General features: G+C 48.0%; 1 protein-coding gene across 7 annotated transcripts in view; it reads left to right on the forward strand.

Annotated features, from left to right (window-relative positions):
* Positions 1 to 27,324, forward strand: part of MPHOSPH9 (M-phase phosphoprotein 9) — a 282,866-nt gene that overhangs the window by 29,068 nt on the left and 226,474 nt on the right. For 5 of the 7 annotated variants that reach the window (XM_063964512.1, XM_063964518.1, XM_063964515.1 and 2 more), the window contains exons 2-3: positions 19,075 to 19,190; positions 26,693 to 26,810. In XM_063964512.1, the coding sequence (XP_063820582.1) occupies positions 19,075 to 19,190; positions 26,693 to 26,810 (234 nt within the window). Of the gene's footprint in view, positions 1 to 12,745; positions 12,770 to 19,074; positions 19,191 to 26,687; positions 26,811 to 27,324 lie in introns of those variants that run through there. The other 2 variants (XM_063964517.1, XM_063964519.1) reach the window with 2 other exon arrangements.

The following is a 27,324-nucleotide window of genomic DNA, read 5'->3' on the forward strand; positions in this document are numbered from 1 at the left end:
TTGAGGCAGGGCTGGGCGGCACCAGCCTGCCTGCTTCGTGGGACTTAGGGGAAGAAACGGCCCAACCTCTTGAAGGATTAATATTCCCGTTCCCCGCTGACAGGACACTGAGCTCCTGAGGGAAATATTCCCAAGCCCCACCACGGCGAGCGTACATTCCCACAGCACGCCGCCACCCCTAACAGAGCCAGAAGAATGAAGAGTGGTGAGTACTAAGCCGGCATCCCGGCTAGCGGGTCGCCGGCCATTATGGCTGCATAAGGGTACGGAGATGCACGGCTTCTAACTGCGTCTCAGTACAATGTACACAGTACCCACACTGGCAAAAACAGACAGTTGTTTTTTTTTTTTGTGTTTTCCCTCCATTTTAAGCACCAGATTTCCTCAGCCAGTATAAAAAAATCGGGAAGACCGTGCGCCATTGAAGGGGCGGGGCCATCACTATGAGCGGATTCAACAGCTCACCAGCGCCATTTTCCCTCTGCAGTGGACACAGACGCTGACTGACAGGGACGCGCAGTTCCACCGGAGAGACTCCAGATTACCTCAGCAGTACCAGGGTGTCACGATCCGGGTATCTGGACTCCATTATTTACCTTTCAGGTGTCTCCTAAGGTTGTCCCAGCGTCCTAGGCCCGGTTCCCAGCTGTGATGCAAGCATTCATACGTCATATCTCATCTCTGCTGATCCGTGGATATTGTTCCTCAATGCCCGGGCGACTAACATGGCATCACCTGCCGGCGGGGCCTCGGGCATCATCTCCAGATTCCTAATGCATACAGGGTATGTGGCACTCCTCACCTACTGCAGCCGCGGCTGTCCATGCTGAAGGTTGAGACGCAAGCCGGCGTTCTCTATGTTCACCGCCGCCATTACAGAGGAATCTCCATGTGGTGAATACAAACGGCTTTCCCTCCACAGGCCGGTATGGGCGTAGCCATCTTAGTTTCAGTCACATGATCCTGACCTCCAATCCATAGCTCTGCATAATTCAGTCATCCAATCCCTTTACACCTAAGGGTATAAAGGGACTGAGCCTGCACTAGGAAATCGTCAGTGCTTTGGTTGTCAAACCTTGTTTCCAGTCTCTCTCTCTCCTGTGGTTATTTTGTTCCAGGTTTCCAGCTCCTGTCTCCAGTGACCACTAAGAGACCCGCACCAGCTTACCACCTTGCGGTGCAGCCTGACTCTGCAGTCTTCCATGACTATTCCAGCTTCCAGCTACAGATCCATCTGCTTCCAGCGGTCAGCTTCCAGCAGTGTTCAGCTTTCTTAAAGTGCCGGTGCTTCCCCAGCGGATACCTACATACCAGCGGTATCCGCAAACCATCGGTACCTGCATACCATCATTTCCTATATCCTCGCTCCCTAGATTCATTCACCTACCTGGCTGGTTCCATCCAGCATCCACTCCGTGTTATCTACCTGGCTGGATCCATCCAGCATTCACTCCGTGTTTTCAACACCTGGCTGGTTCCATCCAGCATCCACAGCAGTCTTCTCAGCTACAGCGTTACCAGCTTCAAGTGCTACATCTGCTGGTGTGTTCCTCGGCTACTCTCACTACTACAGACGGGTCTGGTAAGGACACTCCATCACTGGGACATTAAGAACTGTACCTTATCCTACCAGTACCCTGTGGCTCTTGCCAAGTTTATAGTGATCCAGGAACTGTTGCATTTTATCTACTGCATATCTTTATTCATTTACCACTGCTGTGAATACGGAGTTCTGTTAATAAACTTTTATTGACTTTTAAATCCTGGTTGTCATGGTCACGCCTTTGGGCAATCTTCATACACCTTACTTACATGTCTAGGGGTATGATTAAACCTCCCAAGTTTAGTTTTACCTCAGCCCCTACAACTGAGGCTTCCTCCCGTCAGCTCAGGCCCTCAGTTGTGACACAGGGGGTCATAGTAGGGGGGGAGCGATTATTAGTGTACTAAGTCCCCTATCAGTGTACTCAGTCTGCGACCCGGCTAAGCTTGGCATCAGCGATAAGGGCGCGCGGGGGGGGGGGGGGGGCGGGCTGGCTGGCTCCAAAATACTCTGTGTATCTCTGGGTTAATTGTGCTTAACCTTTTCCTGTGTGTGTGTGTGTGAGTGTGCTGTCACATTTAAATTATTTCAGGCAAAGAGTGTTTCTTGTACAGCGGAGTGTTCCTCTTCACCAGGGGGCTCACTACTGGGTACTCAGGGCAGTGCACCTTCCCAGAATAGCGGGGCTGAACCGGAGTGGGTTAATTCAATTAAAGGAATGAACTCAAATATTTCTACAAAGATATCCCGTGATGAGAAAGAGACGCAATACTTAAGACAGACTGTGGATGTTTATGAATACAGACTCGGTTCCCAAACCAGTGTCTCAATCCCCTCCCATTTGTCCGCAAAAAAACGATTTCTGGCCCATATCCTGCAGTCTGACTCTGACAGGTCAGACATGGAGGAGGGTGAGGTGGATTTGGAGGGGGGGGGGGGGGTGGATGCAACTCTGTCACAGGGAATAGAGGCTGTTATAGTGAGGTTCTATAAATTCCTAATAAGGTGTCAGAGGAGTGTGAGGAATCTTATTTTAATGTAAAAAAAGAAGTCCTCAGTCACTTTTCCTGCGTCAAAATAATTGAATACCCTGTTTGAAGAACCGTGGGTTAATCCTGATAAGAAATTTCAAATCCCTAAAATGTTGCTCTCATCTTTTTCCTTTTCCTCTGGAGGGTAGGAAAAAATGGGAAAATCCACCGATCGTGGACGCATCAGTCTCTAGGCTGTCACGAAAAATTGTATTTCCTGTCCCTGGTGCAGCCTCCCTAAAAGAGACGGCTAATCGTAAAATTGAGACTACACTTAAATCATTGTACACAGCTGCTGGGGTGGCCCAGAGACCCACTATTGCACGTGCGTGGATCACAAAAGCCATTGCTAAATGGTCAGGTAAGCTAATTCAGGGGTTAGATTCCTTGTCTAGAGGGGATGTTTTACTCATGCAGCATATACAGGACTCTGCAAACTTTATGGTGGAAGCCATAAAAGAGAATGGTTTGCTCAATGCACGCACCACCGCTATGGCTGTGTCAGCATGCAGGGGCTTGTGGCTACGCCAGTGGACTGCTGATGCTTACTCCAGGAAAGGCGTGGAAGGCCTACCATTCACAGGAGAGGCCTTGTTTGGAGATGAACTAGACAAATGGATCTCCAAAGCTACTGCGGGTAAGTCTACGTATCTTCCTTCTGCAGCTCCCTCAACCAGAAAAGCTTATTCAGCTTCAAATTGACAGTCTTTTTGGACAGCCAAGTTTAAGGGAAAATCCAGAGGTGCTTCTACCGCCTCCAGAGACGCAAGAGGTAAACCATGCAGACCAGCAACTGCAGGTGCTCAGGAACAGAGCTCAGGCTCTGTTTCCTCAAAGCCTTCAGCATGACGGTAGACCGTGATGCCTGGAGGACTGCCAGGTGGGAGCACGACTAAAATTCTTCAGTCACATCTGGTCAAGTTCGTGCCGGGATCCCTGAGTCATAGATCTTATTTCCCAGGGCTACAGACTGGAGTTCCAAGAGCTCCCACTTCACAGATTCTTCAAATCAGGCTTACCAGCTTCACAAGAGGCAAGTATAACTTTATAGCAGGACATCCAAAAACTGGTACAGACTCATTGTTCCAGTTCCACCTCATCTGCACAACAAGGGGTACTATTCCAACTTGTTTATAGTACCGAAACCGGACGGTTGGTACGACCAATTCTGAACCTCAAGTCCTTGAACCCGTTCTTAAGAGTGTTCAAGTTCAAGATGGAGTCTCAGAGTGGTGATCTCTGGTCTGGAGGAAGGGGAATTCCTAGTGTCGCTGGATATCAAGGATGTGTACCTTCACATTCCGATCTGGCCGCCTCATCAGGCTTATCTATGGTTTGCACTGCAGGACTGTCCCTACCAGTTCCAGGCCCTGCCATTTGGTCTCTCCACGGCACCGAGGGTGTTCACCAAAGTGATGGCAGAGATGATGTTTATACTCCGCAAGCAGGAAGTGAACATAATTCTGTACCTGGACGATCTTCTGATAAAGGCGCCGTCCAGGGAAAGGTTGCTGGATAGCAGTGGCCTCACAACCCAACTACTCCAGAATCACGGGTGGATTCTGAACCTTCTGAAATCTCACCTAGAGCCAACACGGAGGCTTCCATTCCTGGGAATGATACTGGACACGGAGTCACAAAAGGTGTTCCTTCCGTTGAAAAAGGCATTGGTAATCCAGTCAATGGTTCTGGATGTCCTGAAGCCAGCCCAGATATCGGTGCATTCATGCATTCGCCTTCTGGGGAAAATGGTGGCCTCTTACGAGGCCTTTCTATACGGAAGGTTTCACGCAAGACCCTTCCAGCTCGATCTGTTGGACATATGGTCCGGATCGCATCTTCACATGCACCAGAGGATCCGTCTGTCGCCAAAAGCCATGATCTCCCCTTCTGTGGTGGCTACAGATTTCTCACCTCGTCGGAGGTTCGGAATTCAGGACTGGATCCTGTTAACCACGGACACAAGCCTCAGAGGTTGGGGAGCAGTCACCAAGGGGGTGCAGTTTCAAAGAAGATGGTCAAGTCAGGACGTCATCCTTCCAATCAACATTCTGGAACTCAGGGCCATACACAACGCCCATCTGCAGGCCTCTTATCTTCACGATCGGTCCATTCAGGTCCAGTCCGACAATGTGACGGCAGTGACGTACATAAACCGACAGGGCGGAACGAAAAGCAGAGCAGAAATATCAGAGGTGTCAAGAATTCTCCTCTGGGCAGAAAAAAACGCTGTGGCATTTTGAGTGGTCTTCATTCCAGGAGTAGACAACTGGGAAGCAGACTTCCTCAGCAGACATGACCTGCACCCGGGGGAGCGGGGCCTTCACCCGGAAGTGTTCAGGTACTTGACGCGTCTGTGGGGATATTCACAAATCGACATGATGGCCTCTCGTCTCAACAAGAAGCTCAAGCGGTATTGTTCCAGGTCGAGAAACACACAGGAAGTGGCAGTAGACGCTCTGATGACTCCATGGGTCTATTAACTCGTGTACGTGTTTCCTCCACTTCCTCTGATCCCAAGAATTCTCAAAAAAATAAAAATAGAATTTTAATACCTACCGGTAAATCCTTTTCTCTTAGTCTGTAGAGGATGCTGGGGTCGCTTCAAGAACCATGGGGTATAGACGGGATCTGCAGGAGACATGGGCACTTTAAGACTTTCAAATGGTGTGACCTGGCTCCTCTCTCTATGCCCCTCCTCCATACTCCAGTTTAAGGAACTATGCCCAGGGAGACGGACATTTTTCGAGGAAAGGATTTATTGTTAAACCACGGTGAGCATCTTACCAGCTCACACCTCAAGCATGCCGCAGAACAAGGCATTCGACAGAACGCAAGCCAACGGCATGAAGAATTTGCAGCAATATGCTGACAAAAATCGTAACACTACCTGTGTGTAACCACAACCAATAACTGCAGATACAGTACGTACTGGGACGGGCGCCCAGCATCCTCTACGGACTAAGAGAAAAGGTTTTACCGGTAGGTATTAAAATCCTATTTTCTCATACGTCCTAGAGGATGCTGGGGTCACTTCAAGAACCATGGGGTTATACCAAAGCTCTAGAACGGGCGGGAGAGTGCGGATGACTCTGCCTCGCTGATTGACCAAACACGAGGTCCTCAGCGGCCAGGGTATCAAACTTGTAAAACATTTCAAAAGTGTTTGAACCCGACCAAACAGCTGCTCTGCAAAGTTGCAATGCCGAGAACCCCCAGGCAGCTGCCCAGGACGAGCCCACCCTTTTAGTAGAATGGGCTTTCCTCGATTTCGGTAACTGCAATCCAGCCGTGGAATGAGCATGCTGAATCGCACTACAGATCCAGCGCGCAATGGTCTGCTTGGAAGCAGGACACACAATATTGTTGGGAACATACAGGACAAACCGAGCCTCTGTTTTCTTAATCTGAGCCGTCCAGGCGACATATTTTTCAAAGCTCTAACCACATCCAGAGACTTTTACTCAGCGAAGGCGTCAGTAGCCACAGGCACCACAATAGGTCGGTTCCTGTAGAAAGAGGACAACACCTTCGTAGAAAACGCTGACATGTCCTCAATTCAGCTCTATCTTCATGGAAGATCAAATAAGGGCTCTTGTGAGATAAGGCCCCTAACTCACACACCCGCCTTGCAGATGCCAAGGCCAACAGGATGACCGCTTTTCAAGTGAGAAACAGCGACTTCACCTTCTGTAAAGGTTCAAACCACGTGATTGAAGGAGCTGCAACACCACATTAAGAACCCAAGGTGCCACTGGAGGCACAAATGGAAGGTAGACGCGCAACATGCCTTTCACGGAAGACTGAACTTCCGGAAGGGAAGCCAATAGTTTTTGAACGAAAGTTGCCAATGCTGAAAACTGGACCTTAATGGAGTCCAATTTCATGCTGCATTCCCTTCAGCCCGTAGGAAATGGAGAAAACACCCTAACTGAAACTCTTCCGTTGAAGCTTTCTTGGCTTCACACCAAGACACATATTTTCACCAAAGATGGTGGTAACGTTTAGACGTTACTCCTTTCCTGGCCTGAATAAGAGTGAGGATGACTCCCTTAGGAATACCCCTTCGGGCTATAATCCGGCGCTCAACAGCCATGCCGTCAAACGTAGCCGCGGTAAGTCCAGGTCCTCTCAAAGAGGAAGAGGCCCAGGATCCTTTATTTTTTTTCTACTCCTAAAGATCTGGGCACCAAGCCCTCCTTGGCAATGAAATTTTTCCTGAAACCTCGTTCTTCTTATGATCCCGAGAACTTTTGGGAACAGTGGAAGTGGAGGGAATACATACACTGACCGGAATAGCCACTGGGTCACCAGTGCATCTATTGCTATTGTCTGAGGGTCTTTTGACCTGGAACAATATTTCTGAAGCTTCTCGTTGAGACGAGATGTCCTCATGTCTATTTGAGAAACTCCGCAAAGACTTGTCACCTCTGCGAAGCCTTCTTGGTGGAAGTTCCACTCTCCCGGCTAGAGATCGTGTCTGCTGAGGAAGTCTGCTTCCCAGTTGTCCACTCCTGGAATGAAAATTACCGACAGAGCCCTTGCATATTTTCCTGCCCAGAGGAGGACCTTTGTCACCTCTGCCATTTCCGCTCTGCTTTCGTTCCGCCTTGCTGTTACATTATCCAACTGGATCTGTACGGGATGATCTTGAAGAAGATGTACCGCTTGTTGAAGACCTTTGTAAATGGCTCTCAATTCCAGCATGTTCATGTGAAGGCAGGCTTCCTGACTTTAGCATTTTCCATGGAAGCTTTTCCTTGAGTGACAGCTCCTCAGCCTCGGAAACTTGTATCCGTGGTTACCAGGACCCAGTCCTGAATTCCGAATCTGCGTCCCTCTAATAGGTGCGCGCTGTGTAGCCACCACAGGAATGAAATCCTGGCTTTCGACAACAGGACTATCTTCCGGTGCATGTGTAGGTGGGATCCACTTTACCAACAGGTCCCACTGGAATACCCTGACATGGAACCTGCCAAACTGTATGGCCTCGTAGGCCGCCACTATATTTGCACTGATGGATCGACACTCTTGATGGTTTCAAAACTAGTACAGGTATTACCATTTTCTGGATTTCCAGAGCCTTTTCCACCGGAAGAAAAACTCTGAACTACCCTGTCCAGAATCATCCCGAAAAACAAATAATCTTTCCTGGAAAATGTATGATCCAAACGTGTTGTTGGAGTATGGACAGGGAGAGCGCGATGTTTTGTACCAAGCGCTCACTGGATCTCGCCTTTATCAGGAGATCTTCTAGATAAGGAATTAAATTGACTCCTTCTTGACACAGGAGGACCATCATCTCCACCATCACCTTGGTGAAAACCCTCTGCGCCGTGGAGAAAACCGAAAGGTAACGTCTGGAATTGGTAATGGCAATACTGAACGGCGAATCTCAGATAAGCCTGGTAAGGAGGATAAATGGGAACATGCAGGTAAGCATCCTTTACGTCAGCTGACCCCCTGTAATCCCCCTCCTCCAGACTGGAAATCACTGCCCCCAGTGATTCCATCTTGAACTTGAACCGTTTCAAGTAGAAATTCAGGTGTGTGTGTGTGTGTGTGTGTGTGGTGTTTTTTCTTTTTTTTTTTTTAGGTTCAAGATCGGTCAGACCGAGCCGTCCGGTTTCGGAACTACAAAGAGGCTTGAATAAACCCCTCCCTTTGTTGTGACCCAGGCACCAGGACTATGCCCTGGTCCTAACATAAAATTTTAATTACCGTTATAAGTGCCTCTCTTTCTGGATTTAAAAATTGGCATGGGGAAACGTCTTGAAACTCCAGTTTGTACCCCTGGGACACTATTTGTAACACCCGGGGATCCAGGTCAGATTGACTCCAATCCTGACTGAGCAGTTTTTAGACGTGCCCCCACGCGAGCTACCTCCCACTAGGGATCCCCAGCGTCATGGTGTAGACTTGGCAGGAGCAGGGGTAGACTTCTGTTCTTGGTAACCTGAAGTCGTTGTAGACATCTTTACGTCTCTTCCCCTACCTGCGAATAAGGGGAAACGTCTCGCTGTACTTACTGGGCCGAAAAAAGACTGCATGTGAGGGTGATCTTTTTGCCAGTGCAGGTGCAGAGGGCAAAAATGTCGACTTACCTGCGGTAGCCGCCGAGACCAACGTCTCCAGTCCATCACCAAATAAGGCCTCACCTTTGTATAGGAGATCTTCCATATTTCTCTTGGAATCTGCATCCGCGTTCCACTGGCGAAATCCCCAACGCCCGCCGAGCCAATACTGCGCTGGTAGCGGCTTGTGAACTCAAGAGTTCAATATCTTTCATTGCTCCTAGCATGTATGCGGCAGCGTCTTTGATTTTTCCTAACTTAGGGAGTATCTCATCTTTTTCAATCGTGTCAATTTCTACTGACACGCTTTTTTACCATTTTTTAATAGTGCGACACACCCACGCGCAAGCAATAGTGGGCCTGAGCAGTGCACTCTTTGCAACATAAATGGATTTTAGTATAGTTTTCACCTTTCGGATCGCCGGCTCTTTTAGTGAAGCCATGTCCGGTGCAGGGAGAATTACCTTCTTTGTCACCCTAGACAGGGGGTGACTGCCGGGAAAGAAAATATTAAGCTCGTGGGAGGGAGTCTTATTTGATCTATTTCCCTGGAATCCCTAACGGCGACACAGGACTCAGAGTCCGTGTCGGTAGCAGTAGTCATAACATTTGTAAATGGACTTTATGTGACCCAGAGAGGGTCGCCTGCAGATGGAAGAACAGAATGCTGACAAAACACATCTTCTACATATCCAGCATGCAGCATTAGATACAGCCTTATCTAATCTTTGATATGATGCATACTACCACGTATTTCTTTCACTCATGCAGACTCGTGGTGTGTCGGTAGCATCACCACCTTACAACTCTGTGTCCCTAAAATGTCTTCCTCCAGGGAGGAACTCCCTGCCTCAGACATGTACCACACACACTCACAGACACACTGGGACTTATAGGGAACAGACCTCTGTCAGATGGACACAGAAAGGAAAAGCCAGCTCACACCCCAGCGCCAAGCACACCCATCTGTGAAACATATCATTGAAAACAGACCTGCAGCGCTTTTATATATAATACAAACATCATATACATCGCCCCCCCCCTCTTTGCACCCTGATACATGTCAGTAGTGAAGGGAGGACCAGCGTTTCTCTTGTAGGAGAAAATGGCGCTTATTAGTGTGCTGGCTTAGTGAGGAAGAAGCCCCGCCTCCGTAATGGCGCGCTTCACCCGTTCTTAAATCAATAGTTATACTGGCGGGGGTAGAACAGTGTGCCTTTTGCCATAAACAAGGATTTATGTTGCCCCCCCTGCGCCCTGCAGTTGTCAGCAGTGTGTGTGAGCTGTGAGGAAGAAGCTCCGGCCCCTTAATGGCACGCTTCCTTACCGCAATTTTCAACAAATATTTATACTGGCGGGGGTTATGCTGCCCAGGGTGCCCCCCCCCCCGCGCCATGCACCCTGTAGTGCTGCAGAGGGAGCATGGCGCACAGCGTGCGACCGCTGTGCAGTACCTCAGAATGCCGTCACTGAAGTCTTCTGATCTTCTATTCTGGCTCTGCAAGGGGGGTGATGGCGGGCTCTGGGAAAGAGCATCTAGGCGTACCTAGCGATCAGACCCTCAGGAGCTAATGGTGTCCTGTAGCCAAAGAAGCAGAGCCTTTAAACCAGGCATGTCCAAACTGCGGCCCTCCAGCTGTTGAGAAACTACACATCCCAGCATGCCCTGACACAGCTTTAGCATTCTCTGACAGCAAAACTGTGTCAGGGCATGCTGGGATATGTAGTTTCACAACAGCTGGAGGGCCGCAGTTTGGACATGCCTGCTTTAAACTCACAGAAGTAGGTCTGACTTCTCTCCCCTAAGTCCCACGAAGCAGGGAGACTGTTGCCAGCAGTTCTCCCTGAAAATAAAAAACCTAACATAAGTCTTTTTCGGAGAAACTCAATAGAGCTCCAAGGAGTGCATCCAGTCTCACTGGGCACAGATTCTAAACTGGAGTCTGGAGGAGGGGCATAGAGGGAGTAGCCAGGTCACACCATTTGAAAGTCTTAAAGTGTCCATATCTCCTGCGGGTCCCGTCTATACCCCATGGTTCTTGAAGTGACCCCAGCATCCTCTAGGATGTATGAGAAAAGGGAAAAGGTTCAAGCAATACTCATTGCTCCGGACTGGCCAAGAAGGGCCTGGTACGCGGACCTTTTGGAGATGCTCCTCGAAGATATGTGGCCTCTACCTCTTCGCGAGGCTCTTCTGCAACAGGGCCCGTTCGTCTATCAGGACTTACCGCGGCTACGTTTGATGGCATGGAAGTTGAACGGCTGTTTCTAGCCAGAAGAGGGATCCCTAACAAAGTTAACCCGACTATGATTCAAGCGAGGAAGGGGGTAACCTGTAAACATTACCACTATATTTGGAAGAAATACGTCTCTTGGTGTGAGGGCAGAACTTATTCTGCGGTGGAATTTCACTTGGGACGTTTCCTGCTTTTTCTGCAGGCAGGTGTGGCTGTGGGCCTACGTCTGGGCTCCATAAGTCCAGATTTCGGCCTTGTCCATTTTCTTTCATAAACAATTTTGGCTTCTCTCCATGAGGTCCAGATGTTTTTGAAAGGTGTTCTGCGCATCCAACCTCCCTTTGTGTCTCCCACGGCACCTTGGGATCTTAATTTGGTACTGCAGTTCCTCCAATCGGACTGGTTTGAACCATTACAGGAGGTGGACGTAAAATATCTTACATGGAAGACCATCACACTGTTGGCCTTGGCTTCAGCAAGACGTGTGTCGGAGCTGGGGGCTTTGTCTCACAAGAGCCCCTATTTAATTTTCCATGAGGACCGAGCTGAACTCGGAACTCATCAGCAATTTCTTCCGAAAGTGGTGTCTGCGTTTCACATCAACCTATTGTGGTTCCGGTTATCACCGACACTTCTGCTACTTCAAAGTCTTTGGATGTTGTGAAGGCTTTGAAGGTCTATGTAAAGAGGACAGCTTGTCACAGGAAATCCGACTCACTGTTCGTTCTATATGATCCCAATAAAATTGGGTGTTGTGCTTCAAAGCAGAGAATTGCACGCTGGATCAGGCTCACTATCCAGCATGCTTATTCCACGGCAGACTTGCCGGTTCCAAAATCTGTACAGGCCCACTCTACTGGGTTGGTGGGTTCTTCCTGGGCGGCTGCCCGGGGTGTCTCAGCTTTACAGCTCTGACGAGCAGCCACTTGGTCAGGTTCGAACACGTTTGCTAAGTTCTAGAAGTTCGATACTTTGGCCTCTGAGGACCTTCAGTTTGGTCAATCAGTTCTGCAGGAACCTCAGCATTCTCCCACCCGGTTTGGGAGCTTTGGTACATCCCCATAGTACTAAATGGAACACCAGTATCCCCTAGGACGTAGTGGATAATGGGCGCCCGGTGCTTCGTTCTTCCTGCACTATTACTTGATTAAGTATTGTTCGGTCAGTTGTTGCTGTTCCTGTTTAAAGTTGGGTTAGCATAGCTTTCCTCTGTTTGTGTGTGCTGGTTCGGAATCTCACTACTATCTTTACCTATCCTTCTCTCAAAGTATGTCCGTCTCCTCTGGCACAGTTTCCTAGACTGAGTCTGGTAGGATGGGCATAGGGGGAGGAGCCAGCCCACACTATTAAATTCTTAAAGTGCCCATGGCTCCTAGTGGATCCATCTATACCCCATGGTACTAAATGGAACCCCAGTATCCTCTATGGACTACGTGAAAAGGTTTTACCGGTAGGTAATTAAAATCCTATTTTTTTTCTGTAGCAGGGTACACTGTTCCACAGGGAAAACATCGGGTGTAGACTAGAGTGGATCTTGATCCAGAGGCACCAACAGGCTAAAACTTTAGGCTGTCCCAGGATGCATTGGGGATACTCTGTAACCCCGCCTCCAGGCACTGTGAGCTCAATTTTTCAGTTGGTACTGCAGCAGCAGGTCACCATAGTGCAGCCCTGAAAAAGCTTTTTCTGACAGAAAATTTCTTCAGAACTGGGCTTTCAGCGCTGTATGTCATGGTGACACTTCAGCGCTGCAGCTCCATCCCCTCCCAAGCGGCGTTTCATACTCCTGCGGCCTGTTCCTGGGTACTTGCGGCGGAGAATCTCCGGCTTTAGGCACACTGTCACAGACGCTCTCCTGGTTCGCGTGGCTGCTACGGGGAGGAGGTAATAGGGGCCCCCAGACGGGACCCGCCATTAAATCGCGTTCTGATCACATGTCTAGGGAAACGGACTGCGACGCTGGCGTGGACACGGTCACCGAGCAGGGACCCCACTATATCCTCCAGGGCATAGGAGTACAGGTCGGGTGTACCAACGCCCCTGTTAATAAGGCTCTGTAGTACCGGCGGTGACGCCCAGCATAGGGGAGTCGGCGCTTGACCTGTAGCCCCTCCCTTACCCAGGGCGACATCTACTGCAGATTTTCCCGCCCTGGAGCCTCCTCACACTCTCCCTCACTCCCTGACTGAGACGCTGGGCACCATCTTAGGTATAGCTGCGGCTGGTCTCCGGGACTGCAGGGCAAGGTCTCCCTAGTAAAGCCGCCTGTGTAAAGCGCTGTCACTTTACAAACACTTGAGTATTCTACATGTCTTTATACAGACAGCGTTAGTTAAGAAAGAGTGTACCTATTACAGGATCTATTGTACGAGTATTCTGATATCTCCGGTCTAGGACCATGCTGGGTTTTTTTTTGTTTATATTAGATTTATATATATATATATATATATATATATATATATATATATATATATATATATATATATATATATATATACATACATATTACACACACACACACACACACACACACATATGTGTCCATTGTGTGTGTATGTATGTGTGTGTGTATATATATATATATATATATATATATATATATATATATATATATATATACATATATATAGATAGATAGATATAATATAATTTATTAGTTCAGTGCAGTTTTATTGTAATATAATAATTACATGCATTGCTAATGTGACTGTGTGTGCCTGTATCTGCTGTGAGGATTCACTTTCAGTGTTTTCCAGAACTCTATCACTATATTCTGTACCCTAAGGGTCTAGGTGTGTCAGGGTCGTTTATATAGTGCGTCTCAGTATTTACCTATTACGTGTGCTCTACTATGTACTTAGTCACATAATACCGGATTTATTTGCAGGTGTTGTGTACTGGGGACTCAGTCACATATTATCGGATTTATTCGCAGGTATTATACTCTGTCTCGATTCATCGTACTAAACCACTCTGTGTTGCATTTGTTTACAACGTCTAACAGAAAGGGCAGCTAAGGATCTACCAGAGGGGGAAGCTGTGAGTGATGGTCTGTGTACTACAGTATGTGCCGTACACTCCCTAGTCAGTCCACAGCTCCTGTAACCAATCAAGAGCCACCCTGGGCCGCGTTCTCAAACCTACTGGGTACTCTATTGGAATGCCTAACACCCCCTATAGGACCACCTGTACCATTACAGCCTCAAATAGTCCCTATGGTCAATCCACCTTGGGTGGATAACCTGTCTAACCAGTTGCAGCAGTTGACTCATTCCTTGGTCAGACAAAAATCTACCCCAGGTCAATCCCGTGTCTCTGGGTGATCTAAGCGGACTGCTTCCTCCTCACAATCCACAAATTTCTCAGATGTTTTATCTGAAGAGGAGGGGGAACATACTGTCCTGTCAGACACTGAATCATGCGTTTCTGACGAGGATTCTACATTGCAAGTTGACGTCCCTGCTCTAGTGGTTGCTATTAAGCAAATCCTACAAATCACTGATGAGGATTCCACTACTGTCACCAAGAAAACTGACATGTTTAAATGGCAGAAGGTGGCTAAAAATCTATTGCCCCATTCTGACCATTTGGCAGGAACCCTGGTCTAATCTCAGGAAAAAAATTCCCTCTCTCCAAACTGTCCTCAGCTCGTTATCCTCTCCTGGCAGAGTTATGTAACAAGTGGGAAAATTCACCGCTGGTGGATTCTCATGTCACTTGCCTAGTGGTGTCATCCACTCTGCCTGTCACCACTGTCACTTCACTGAAAGAACCAACGGATAAGCGTGTGGAGGGATGCCTGAAATCTATTTACTCCCTGACAGGTGCTGTACATAGACCCACTATTGCTGCCTCCTGGGCTGCCAAAGGTATTGAAGCATGGGTTCAGGCATTAGAGGGAGAGCTGCCCGAGAATATATCTGACGATGCCATACAATACCTGTCTCACATCACCACCGCCTCTTATTAAATTCAAGAGGTGTCCTCTGAGGCGGGTTTGTTGGTGGCCAAGGCATCGACTACGTCTGTCCTGGCTCGCCGCATTCTGTGGTTGAGATCATGGAAGGTGGACCTGGACTCTAAAAAGACCTTGGAGCTACTCCCTTTTAAGGGAGACATCTTGTTTGGGGAAGATTTAAATAAAATTGTGTCTGAACATGGCAGCTACTAAGACTGCCTTTCTCCCAAATACTAATCCTTCTGCACAGAAGGCAAAACATACCACTTTTCGTTCCTTTCAACCTCAAGGGAAAGCAAAAGGTCAGGCATACCTGAGACACGCTCATGCTTCCAAAATCACAAAGCCCAAGGCAAAGCAGTCCTGGGCGGCCCGTCAGCCTGCTTCCAAACAAGACAAGCCTGCCGCGTGATGGGGCTGGCCTCCCCCTGGGGAACCCCAGGGTGGGAGGCCAACTTCTGCAGTTCACCCAGGTCTGGTTAAAGACCACTTGAGACGCAGGTCTCTTTCAAGAGACGTCCCCCTCGCCAGCTTTGCACCATGGTCATTCCTTCGGATCCACTAAAGGCGCAAATTCTGCAGCACGTTGTGTGTTCCCTCCTGGATACAGGAGTGGTAGTGCCGGTACCTTTGTCCCAAAGGGGCAGTGGTTACTACTCTATCCTGTTTCTAGTCCCGAAACCCATTGGGTCATTCCGGCCTATACTCAACCTCAAATCGGTTTTTGAGAGTGTCCACGTTCCGTATGGAGACGCTGCGCACAATTGTGCTGGCGATGGAACCCGGAGACTATATGGTATCCCTGAATATTCAGGATGCGTACCTGCATATACCTATTGCCAGGTCACATCAGCAGTATCTGCGGTTTGCTATTAGCAATCTACACTATCCGTTCCAGGCTCTGCCATTTTTACTGGCTACAACTCCTTGGATTTTCACCAAGGTCATGGCCGTAATGACTGCACATCGCCGTCGCGAGGCAGTCAGGATCCTGCCGTATCTGGACGACTTGCTGATCCTTGCAAACTCCCACAATGTCCTCTTCAGTCATCTACAACTGACGATAAGCTTCCTACAAGCCCATGGCCTGGCTCATCAGTTAGAAGAAATCCGCGCTGGTCCCAGCTCAGAGCATGGTGTACCTGGGGGCACTCCTGGACACACACAGTCAACGTCTGTTCCTGTCTCCGGAGAAAGCCCTGAAGCTTCAGGACAGGAGAAGATGCTTCCTCTGTCGCCCCAGAGTGTCGATACACTCGGCGATGCAAATACTTGGCCTGATGGTGTCGGCATTCGACATGGTAGAGTACGCTCAATTTCATTTCTGCCCTCTGCAGAGGTTTATCCTATCCAAGTGGGATGGCCTACCTCATCGGATCAGATCTCACATGTTTACCTTGACTCCGGAGGTTCATCAATTACTGACCTGGTGGCTCCAGGACCAGCAATTGAGCAGGGGCTTGCCCTTCTGGATCCCCGACTGGGTCCTGATGACAACGGATGCCAGTCTGCGGGGATGCGGTGCGGTGTTGGAGCAACACTCTTTCCAGGGTCGTTGGACCAAGGAGGAGTCCCTCCTCCCGATAAACATTTTGGAACTGCGGGTGGTGTTCAGTGCGTTAACTCTCGCCCTGCCTCTGGTACAGAACAGGCCTGTTTAAGTACGGTCAGACAACGCCACCACAGTGGCATACATCAACCATCAAGGCGGCACTCGAAACTGCATGGCAATGTTGGAAGTGTCAAAAATCCTTCAATGGGCAGAACGCCATCTACCAGTAATATCGGCAGTGTTCATTCCGGGGGTCCTAAACAGGGAAGCGTTCTTCCTCAGTCGCCAGGACATGCACGCCGGAGAGTGGAGTCTTCATCTGGAAGTCTTTCAACTCCTAGTGGACACGTGGGGCATACCAGATGTAGACCTCATGGTGTCTCGACACAATCACAAAGTTCCGGTCTTCGGATCAAGGACCAGGTATCCTCAAGCAGCGTTCGTGGATGCACTAGCCATTCCATGAAACTTTCAGCTGCCTTACATGTTCCCTCCAGTGTCACTCCTGCCCATGGTCCTGTGGAAGTTCAAGCAAGAAGGAGGAATACTACTTCTAGTCGCTCCAGCATGGCCCAGACTGCATTGGTTCTCAAACTAGCAGGGTCTATCGATAGAACGTCCTCAATGACCAGACCTCCTCGTACAGGGCCCTTGTCTCTATCCAGACTTGGCCAGACTGGCTTTGATGGCGTGGTTCTTGAAGCATCACTCCTGAGAGCCAAAGGATTCTCTGAGGCGGTCATTCAAACTATGTTGAAAGCGCATAAACCGACGTCTGCTCGGTACTATTATAGGGTTTGGAATTCTTACTTCACCTGGTGTGCTGATAAGATCTATGATGCGTTCAGATTCAAAACATCCAGAATCCTGGCATTCCTGCAACAAGGCCTTGACTTAGGCCTTCGTCTGGCCTCCCTCAAGGTTCACATCTGCCTTGTCTGTGTGGTTTCAGAGAAAAATTGCATCTATACCTGACGTTCATACATTCACTCAGGGTGTATTACGGATTCAGCCTCCCTATGTCCCTCCTGTGGCTCCATGGGATCTGTCTGTTGTCCTGAATGCCCTGCAAGAGTCTCCATTTGAACCTCTTGAGTCAGTGGACCTTTAATGGCTCACAGCCAAGGTCCTGTTTCTGCTGGCTATTGCCTCTGCTAGAAGGGTGTCAGACTTGGGCGCTTTGTCCTGTCATCCACCCTTTCTAATATTCCATTGTGACCAGGCAGTTCTGAGAACTCACCCAGGTTACTTACCTAAAGTGGTGTCATCTTTTCACCTTAACCAAGAGATTATGGTTCTGGCCTTTATCTCTTCTAACTTGTCCCCCAAAGAACGGTCTTTGGATGTGGTAAGGGCTCTCCGTATATATGTAGAGAGGACTGCCTCTATCAGGAGGTCTGATACCCTTTTTATACTGTGTGGTTTTCACAAACGTGGCTGGCCTGCGAATAAGCAAACTTTGGCCAGATGGTTTAGAATGGTGATTGCACAAGCTTATGCACAGGCTGGACTCCCAGCTCCTGCTGCTATTAAAGCCCATTCTACTCTGTCTGTTGGACCTTCTAGGGTGGCTCGCCGTGGCGCATCCGCAGAACAATTGTGCAAGGTGACTGCGTGATACTCAGTGAACACGTTCATTAGGTTCTATGCCTTTGGTACTTCCACCTCCCAGGATGTTTCCTTTGGTCGCCGGGTTCTCATACCCGCTAAGGCGCATCCCCTCCCCTGAAAATCTGCTTTAGGACATTACCCGATGTTTTCCCTGTGGAAGATAGTGTACCCTGCTGCAGAAAAGGAGAGTTATGGTAAACTTACCATGGTTAACTCTATTTCTGCGAGGTACACTGGGTTCCACAGGGCACCCACACTGACGCACCTAGTTTCTATGGGTTTGTATGGCATTAGCCACTGGTCCCTTCTCCTGTCGTGAGAACGTGGTTATATGTGACCAACATCTGCCTTCTCGCTTACCTGCTCCTACATTGGACTGGTTAGTTAACGAAACTGAGCTCACAGTGCCTGGATTCAAGGTTACAGAGGAGGCCCCAATGCATCCTGGGACAGCCTAAAGCTTTAGCTTGTTTGTGCCCCTGGATCAAGATCCACTCTACACCTGATGTTTTCCCTGTGGAACCCAGTGTACCTCACAGAAAGAGAGTTAACCATGGTAAGTCTACCATAACTCTCCTTACTACAATAGCTATCCCTTTTTCAAGTTGCCCTAATTCATGAAAGCACAAGCACTAATTTTAATTCTCACAAATTCACTTTGTCTAGGATGATATGCACAAGGCTGCCTTCCATACAACATTATTTTTTAAATTTAGTTGTGTACTCCCTTTATCAGAATTTTTGGTTTCCACCACAGAGTCCTTATACTAGACCAGGCCTGGCCAACCTGTGGCTCTTCAGCTGGTGTGGAACTACATGTCCCAGCATGCCCTGCCACAGTTTTAGCATTCCCTAATAACAAAACTGTGGCAGGGCATGCTGGGATTTGTGGTTTCACAGCAGCTGGAGCGCCACAGGTTGGCCAGGCCTGTACTAGATCATTTGTCTCCACATCCCCCTCGTCATATATTGCTATAAATAAATAAATATGTGTAAGCAATTGGATGGAGCAAAATAGTTGCAAAATCCTAAAATAATAGAGCGTTGTACCATCTTCATGTCTTGTAGTGTGTAATAGAAGACCCTAAATCAAACTGCAACATGGATACTTCAGACGCTGCGGAATCGCACACAGAACTCGCAGAGCTTCCAGAAAATCATGACTTTCAAACCTTTGGCAATCGGTGGGTTTTAAAGGAAAACGGCATTTTCTAGTTGATGACGGACAAAGATTGGTTGTTTAAACTATTTTAGACGTTTGTAGAATATACCTATATACCATTCTATATACATATATACCATTCTGTAGGAAATATAGTGGAAACGTACATTGCTACCTTTGTGTCAAACATTTTACAATCACTGTGTATATGAATGTTGATAACAAAGGCAATTCTTAATGTTCACATGTTGCCATCACTAATCTGCAACAACAAATGTGTTGGCTGACCTAGTATTAATAATAAATACAATTCTTTAGGTCTCAGTGGTTCATTAAGAACGTTTATACTACTTCTTCCTTGCGTGACTCATGAGGTTGCCTGGGAAGTGACTTGGGTGATGCATTGGATGGGGATGACTGGTCTGAGATTTGGGAAAATGCTTCCTCCAGCTCGATTTGTGTTTAAAATAAATGAGAACATCTATAAATTATTGTACAGGTGGTACTATGAGGCTAATTCAGACCTGATCGCTGCTGTGTGTTTTCGCACAGCAGCCGATCAGGTCTGTACTGTGCATGCGGGAGGAGGCGGGCCGGCGGCGTTTGGCCACCGTTTAGGGGGCATGATCCTGGCAACGCAGGTGTGGCCATACCGTTGGGGGGGGGGGGCGGGGGCGGGTCGTGGCAGCTGCATTACATCACACGCAGCCGCTGTGACCCTCACAGCGACGAGTAGCTCCTGCCAGCACAGTTACTCTTCCAGTACAAAAGCATCACAGCTTTTGTATCGGAGGCCATACAAAAATTATTATTATTAAAAAGTAGACTGCCCCCAGTCAGTTGTTATGCCCCATTAGATATGCCCCCAGTCAGTTGTTATGCCCATTAGATATGCCCCCAGTCAGTTATGCCCCATTAGATATGCCCCCTTGTACACACACACACACACACACACACACACACCAGCCCCGCTCCTGCTTCCGGACCGCTGCCCTCCGCTCCTCGGAACTATGGGAGTAATGTCTGCACAGCCACACACGTACACTGCCGGAGCTCAGGAGTGAGCTCCTGCCTCCAGCTGCTGCTGAGGAGCCGGGCGCCTGCTGGTAACACAATCTCAGCGGGAGCCCGGCATCTCCCTCGGTTAGGTGAGCCTGGCCGGGCCGGATCAAGTGTCTTTGCGGGCCTTATACGGCCCGCGTGCCTGAGGTTCCCTGCTCTAAATCATTAACTCACCTCACAAAATGCCCCTTTTCCATTTGAAATAGGTTAATTTACCTTCCTCTCGCTTACCCTATTTAATTTGTCTAGTTTGGTGTTCTCCCACCCACATCACTTTAATATTTCCTGTTCTCTCTGTGTATAAATATATATTTCTCTAACGTCCTAAGTGGATGCTGGGGACTCCGTAAGGACCATGGGGAATAACGGCTCCGCAGGAGACTGGGCACAAAAGTAAAGCTTTAGAACTACCTGGTGTGCACTGGCTCCTCCCCCTATGACCCTCCTCCAAGCCTCAGTTAGATTTTTGTGCCCGAACGAGAAGGGTGCACACTAGGTGGCTCTCCTGAGCTGCTTAGTGAAAAGTTTAGTTTTAGGTTTTTTATTTTCAGTGAGACCTGCTGGCAACAGGCTCACTGCATCGAGGGACTAAGGGGAGAAGAAGCAAACTCACCTGCGTGCAGAGTGGATTGGGCTTCTTAGGCTACTGGACATTAGCTCCAGAGGGACGATCACAGGCCCAGCCATGGATGGGTCCCAGAGCCGCGCCGCCGCCCCCCTTACAGAGCCAGAAGACAGAAGAGGTCCGGAAAATCGGCGGCAGAAGACGTCCTGTCTTCACCAAGGTAGCGCACAGCACTGCAGCTGTGCGCCATTGCTCCTCAGCACACTTCGGTCACTGAGGGTGCAGGGCGCTAGGGGGGGGCGCCCTGAGCAGCAATAAAAACACCGTGGCTGGCGAAAATACATCACATATAGCCCCTAGGGCTATATGGATGAATTTTAACCCCTGCCAGAATCCATAAAAAAAGCAGGAGAAAAGTCCGCGAAAAAGGGGCGGAGCCTATCTCCTCAGCACACTGGCGCCATTTCTGATAATACGAGTACCACCAAAAAGGGGTATTATGTTCGGTGAGGAAAAACTACCTGTAGTTTTCCTGAATCTGAGAAATTAAATGAGGTGTGTGATGATGCGTGGGTTTCCCCCGATAACAACTGATAATTTCTAAAATGTTATTGGCATTATATCCTTTCCCGCCAGAGGTTAGGGTGCGTTGGGAAACACCCCCTAGGGTGGATAAAGCGCTCACACGCTTGTAAGAACAAGGGCTCTACCCTCTCCTGAGATGGCCGCCCTTAAGGATCCTGCTGATAGAAAGCAGGAGGGTATCCTAAAATGTATTTACACACATACTGGTGTTATACTGCGACCAGCAATCGCCTCAGCCTGGATGTGCAGTGCTGGGTTGGCGTGGTCGGATTCCCTGACTGAAAATATTGATACCCTAGATAGGGACAGTATATTATTGCCTATAGAGCATTTGAAAGATGCATTTCTATATATGCGTGATGCACAGCGGAATATTTGCCGACTGGCATCAAGTCTAAGTGCGTTGTCCATTTCTACCAGTAGAGGGTTATGGACACGACAGTGGTCAGGTGATGCGGATTCCAAACGGCATTTGGAAGTATTGCCTTATTAAGGGGAGGAGTTATTTGGGGTCGGTCTTTCAGACCTGGTGGCCACGGCAACAGCTGGGAAATCCACGTTTGTACCCCAGGTCGCCTCTCAACATGAGAAGACGCCGTATTATCAGGCGCAGTCTTTTCGTGGACAAGCGGGCAAAAGGTTCCTCATTTCTGCCCGTGACAGAGGGAGAGGAAAAAGGCTGCAGAAATCAGCCAGTTCCCAGGAACAGAAACCCTCTCCCGCCTCTGCCAAGCCCTCAGTATGACGCTGGGGCTTTACAAGCAGAATCAGGCACGGTGGGGGGCCCGTCTCAATGAATTTCAGCGCGCAGTGGGCTCACTCGCAAGTAGACCCCTGGATCCTTCAGGTGATATCTCAGGGGTACAAATTGGAATTCGAGACGTCTCCCCCTCGCCGTTTCCTAAAGTCGGCTTTACCGATGTCTCCTTCTGACAAGGAGACCGTTTTGGAAGCCATTCACAAGCTGTATTCCCAGCAGGTGATAATCAAGGTACCCCTCCTGCAACAGGGAACGGGGTATTATTCCACACTGTTGTGGTACCGAAGCCGGACGGCTCGGTGAGACCGATTCTAAATCTAAAATCTTTGAACACTTACATACAGAGGTTCAAATTCAAGATTGAGTCGCTCAGAGCAGTGATTGCGAACCTGGAAGAAGGGGACTACATGATGTCTCGGGACATCAAGGATGCTTACCTTCATGTCCCAATTTACCCTTCTCACCAAGGGTACCTCAGGTTTATGGTACAGAACTGTCACTATCAGTTCAGACGCTGCCGTATGGATGGTCCACGGCACCCCGGGTCTTTACCAAGGTAATGGCCGAAATTATGATATTCCTTCGAAGGAAGGGAATTTTAGTTATCCCTTACTTGGACGATTCCCTGATAAGGGTAAGATCCAGGGAACAGTTGGAGGTCGGTGTAGCACTATCTCAGGTAGTGTTGCGGCAGCACGATTGGATTCTCAATATTCCAAAATCGCAGCTGGTTCCGACGACTCGTCTTCTGTTCCTAGGGATGATCCTGGACACAGTCCAGAAAAAGGTGTTTCTCCCGGAGGAGAAAGCCAGGGAGTTATCCGAGCTAGTCAGGAACCTCCTAAAACCGAGCCAACTCTCAGTGCATCAATGCACAAGGGTTCTGGGTAAAATGGTGGCTTCCTACGAAGCAATCCCATTCGGCAGATTCCACGCAAGAACTTTCCAGTGGGACCTGCTGGACAAATGGTCCGGATCGCATCTTCAGATGCATCAGCGGATAACCCTGTCACCAAGGACAAGGGTGTCCCTCCTGTGGTGGTTGCAGAGTGCTCATCTTCTAGAGGGCCGCAGATTCGGCATTCAGGACTGGGTCCTGGTGACCACGGATGCCAGCCTGCGAGGCTGGGGAGCAGTCACACAGGGAAGGAATTTCCAGGGCTTATGGTCAAGCCTGGAGACATCACTTCACATAAATATCCTGAAGCTAAGGGCCATTTACAATGCTCTAAGCTTAGCAAGACCTCTGCTTCAAGGTCAGCCGGTGTTGATCCAGTCGGACAACATCACGGCAGTCACCCACGTAAACAGACAGGGTGGCACAAGAAGCAGGAGGGCAATGGCAGAAGCTGCAAGGATTCTTCGCTGGGCGGAAAATCATGTGATAGCACTGTCAGCAGTATTCATTCCGGGAGTGGACAACTGGGAAGCAGACTTCCTCAGCAGACACGACCTCCACCCGGGAGAGTGGAGACTTCACCCAGAAGTCTTCCACATGATTATAAACCGTTGGGAAAAACTCGACAGGTATTGCGCCAGGTCAAGGGACCCTCAGGCAATAGCTGTAGACGCTCTGGTAACACCGTGGGTGTACCAGTCAGTGTATGTGTTCCCTCCTCTGCCTCTCATACCCAAGGTACTGAGATTGATAAGATGGAGAGGAGTAAGCACTATATTCCTGGCTCCGGATTGGCCAAGAAGGACTTGGTAACCGGAACTTCAAGAGATGCTCACGGAGGATCCGTGGCCTCTACCTCTAAGAAGGGACCTGCTCCAGCAAGGACCCTGTCTGTTCCAAGACTTACCGCGGCTGCGTTTGACGGCATGGCGGTTGAACGCCGGATCCTGAAGGAAAAAAGGCATTCCGGATGAAGTCATCCCTATCCTGATCAAAGCCAGGAAGGATGTAGCCGCAAAACATTATCACCGCATTTGGCGAAAATATGTTGCGTGATGCGAGGCCAGTAAGGCCCGACGGAGGAAATTCAACTGGGTCGATTCCTACATTTCCTGCAAACAGGAGTGTCTATGGGCCTGAAATTGGGGTCCATTAAGGTTCAAATTTCGGCCCTGTCAATTTTCTTCCAAAAAGAACTAGCTTCAGTCCCTGAAGTTCAGACGTTTGTAAAAGGGGTACTGCATATACAGCCTCCTTTTGTGCCTCCAGTGGCACTTTGGGATCTCAATGTAGTTTTTGGGTTCCAAAAGTCACATTGGTTTGAACCACTTAAATCTGTGGAGTTAAAATATCTCACATGGAAAGTGGTCATGCTGTTGGCCCTGGCCTGGGCCAGGCGCGTGTCAGAATTGGCGGCTTTATCCTGTAAAAGCCCTTATCTGATTTTCCATTCGGACAGGGCGGAATTGAGGACTCGTCCTCAGTTTCTCCCTAAGGTGGTTTCAGCGTTTCACCTGAACCAACCTATTGTGGTGCCTGCGGCTACTAGGGACTTGGAGGACTCCAAGTTGCTAGACGTTGTCAGGGTCCTGAAAATATATGTTTCCAGGACGGCTGGAGTCAGAAAATCTGACTCGCTGTTTATCCTGTATGCACCCAACAAGCTGGGTGCTCCTGCTTCTAAGCAGACTATTGCTCGTTGGATTTGTAGTACAATTCAGCTTGCACATTCTGTGGCAGGCCTGCCACAGCCAAAAATCTGTAAATGCCCACTCCACAAGGAAGGTGGGCTCATCTTGGGCGGCTGCCCGAGAGGTCTCTGCTTTACAACTTTGCCGAGCAGCTACTTGGTCAGGAGCAAATACGTTTGTAAAATTCTACAAAATTGATACCCTGGCTGAGGAGGACCTGGAGTTCTCTCATTTGGTGCTGCAGAGTCATCCGCACTCTCCCGCCCGTTTGGGAGCTTTGGTATAATCCCCATGGTCCTTACGGAGTCCCCAGCATCCACTTAGGACGTTAGAGAAAATAAGAATTTACTTACCGATAATTCTATTTCTCGTAGTCCGTAGTGGATGCTGGGCGCCCATCCCAAGTGCGGATTGTCTGCAATACTGGTACATAGTTATTGTTACCAAAAAATCGGGTTATTGCTGTAGTGAGCCATCTTTTCTAGAGGCTCCTCTGTTATCATGCTGTTAACTGGGTTTAGATCACGAGTTATACGGTGTGATTGGTGTGGCTGGTATGAGTCTTACCCGGGATTCAAAATCCTTCCTTATTGTGTACGCTCGTCCGGGCACAGTATCCTAACTGAGGCTTGGAGGAGGGTCATAGGGGGAGGAGCCAGTGCACACCAGGTAGTTCTAAAGCTTTACTTTTGTGCCCAGTCTCCTGCGGAGCCGCTATTCCCCATGGTCCTTACGGAGTCCCCAGCATCCACTACGGACTACGAGAAATAGAATTATCGGTAAGTAAATTCTTATTTTCTCTCTTTTCCTCAGCCAAGCCGTCACTTCTCTAGACTTCAGTCTCCTTTTTTCCCCTCTCCCTTTTAATAATAAACCTGGTAACTTTGTGACATGCTACATTTTGATATGCATTGACTTTGCTCTGTTGCTCATTGGTGACTGTTTGTATATCATAGCCCAATTGTGTTGTGGCTGACTCAATAAACGTTATGTTTAAAAAATAATATAAATATATATATATATATATATATATATATATATATATATATATATATATATATATATATATATATATATATATACACATATATATATATATATACACATACGTATATACATACATACATATGTATATATTTGTACTAGTGCTTCATCTACGGCCCTATTTGCTGATAAATTACTTTGGCTTTATTCTCTGGAATATTAATACTATAAGGGTGTAGTATATGTTAACATGCGCAATGGAGACATTTTCTTAATAAACACAATCAGGATGTTGCTGATATGAAAATTGTCCCTACCCTAACAACATGTGTGGGATGATGGTACCCGGGTTGTCCAACACAATGTTGACGGGAGGTGGACAGCGTTTGCACTCTATATAACTCGTTTCGACGCGCTATGGTGTCTTTGTCAAGTAGAGTGCTACAATTAAAAACACTGTCCATCTACATCTAATCCTGCAGTTTCCTGCCCTGCTGATAGTAAAGTGATAGATACTATCAGCAGGGCAGGAAAACTTTTGTTTGGGTCATCACCCTCAGTCAATAAATACAAATGAACAATCAGTTTTACTTCTCTGCAGCTTACCATTGGCAGCGCCATTTGGTGTTGTACTTTTTGTATCTGTGATATACCCTAAAATTAACCCTACCTGCAGCCTAACCCTAGTTCTAATTGCATGTGTTGACATTATGGATGTTATGTAGTCAGCCGGTATGTCAGCATTCTGAATAACTAAATCCTGAGTGTAACACATCCTATAAAACTTGTTTCCTCAGTCTGTATATGCTCTTTAGTAGTGTCCCATTGGTTTAAATAATGCCTCCTTTTTTGGCATGGTGATCTAAATAGTTGTTTGCATTGTTTTTCTTGTTACATGTCATCTCTCAAAAGATGACATTACACTGTTATGCTACAATGTTAAGTATTTCCTTCTAACTGTGGTTTGGTCCAAGTCTAGGAGTACAGCAAATAAAGGATCTATCCTCCTTGCACGTCCTTCTCAATCTGGTGACTTGCAGACGTCTTCTTTAAAAGATCTGTGCAGCAGTGAACAGACCGATCAGAAAAGCTGTGAGGTATTTAATAGTACTCCCACCACTCTTACTTTTTTTCCTCTTGTTTCTCTACTGACCCAGTAGTTTAACTTTTTAAATATTGAACAATTTTAAAATATGTATATATTATCTATATTTTTACACTTTCACAGAAACATTTAGGCATTAGATGTTTAACATTAAATGCTTTATTTTAACATGTTAATAACCAGCAGAGCTCTGTTTTATTTTTATTTATTTTTTATTTATATTTTTTCCCCACAGACCCTTCCTTCAGTCTTTAAAAATAGGATTTTGGTTACCTACCGGTAAATCCTTTTCTCGTAGTCCATAAGGGATACTGGGGTCACTTAGTACGATGGGATATAGATGGGGTCCAAAGGAGCTGGTGCACTTTAAATTTCTTCAACTTGGTGTGCTGGCTCCTCCCCTCTATGCCCCCTCCTACAGCCAGTCTAGGTAAAACTGTGCCCGAAGGAGAATGGACATACTTGAGAGAAGGAACATAACGAGTTGTGAGATTCATACACCAGCA

The sequence above is a fragment of the Pseudophryne corroboree genome, chromosome 1, assembly GCF_028390025.1.
Source record: "Pseudophryne corroboree isolate aPseCor3 chromosome 1, aPseCor3.hap2, whole genome shotgun sequence".
In the NCBI taxonomy this organism is placed as follows: Eukaryota; Metazoa; Chordata; class Amphibia; order Anura; family Myobatrachidae; genus Pseudophryne; species Pseudophryne corroboree.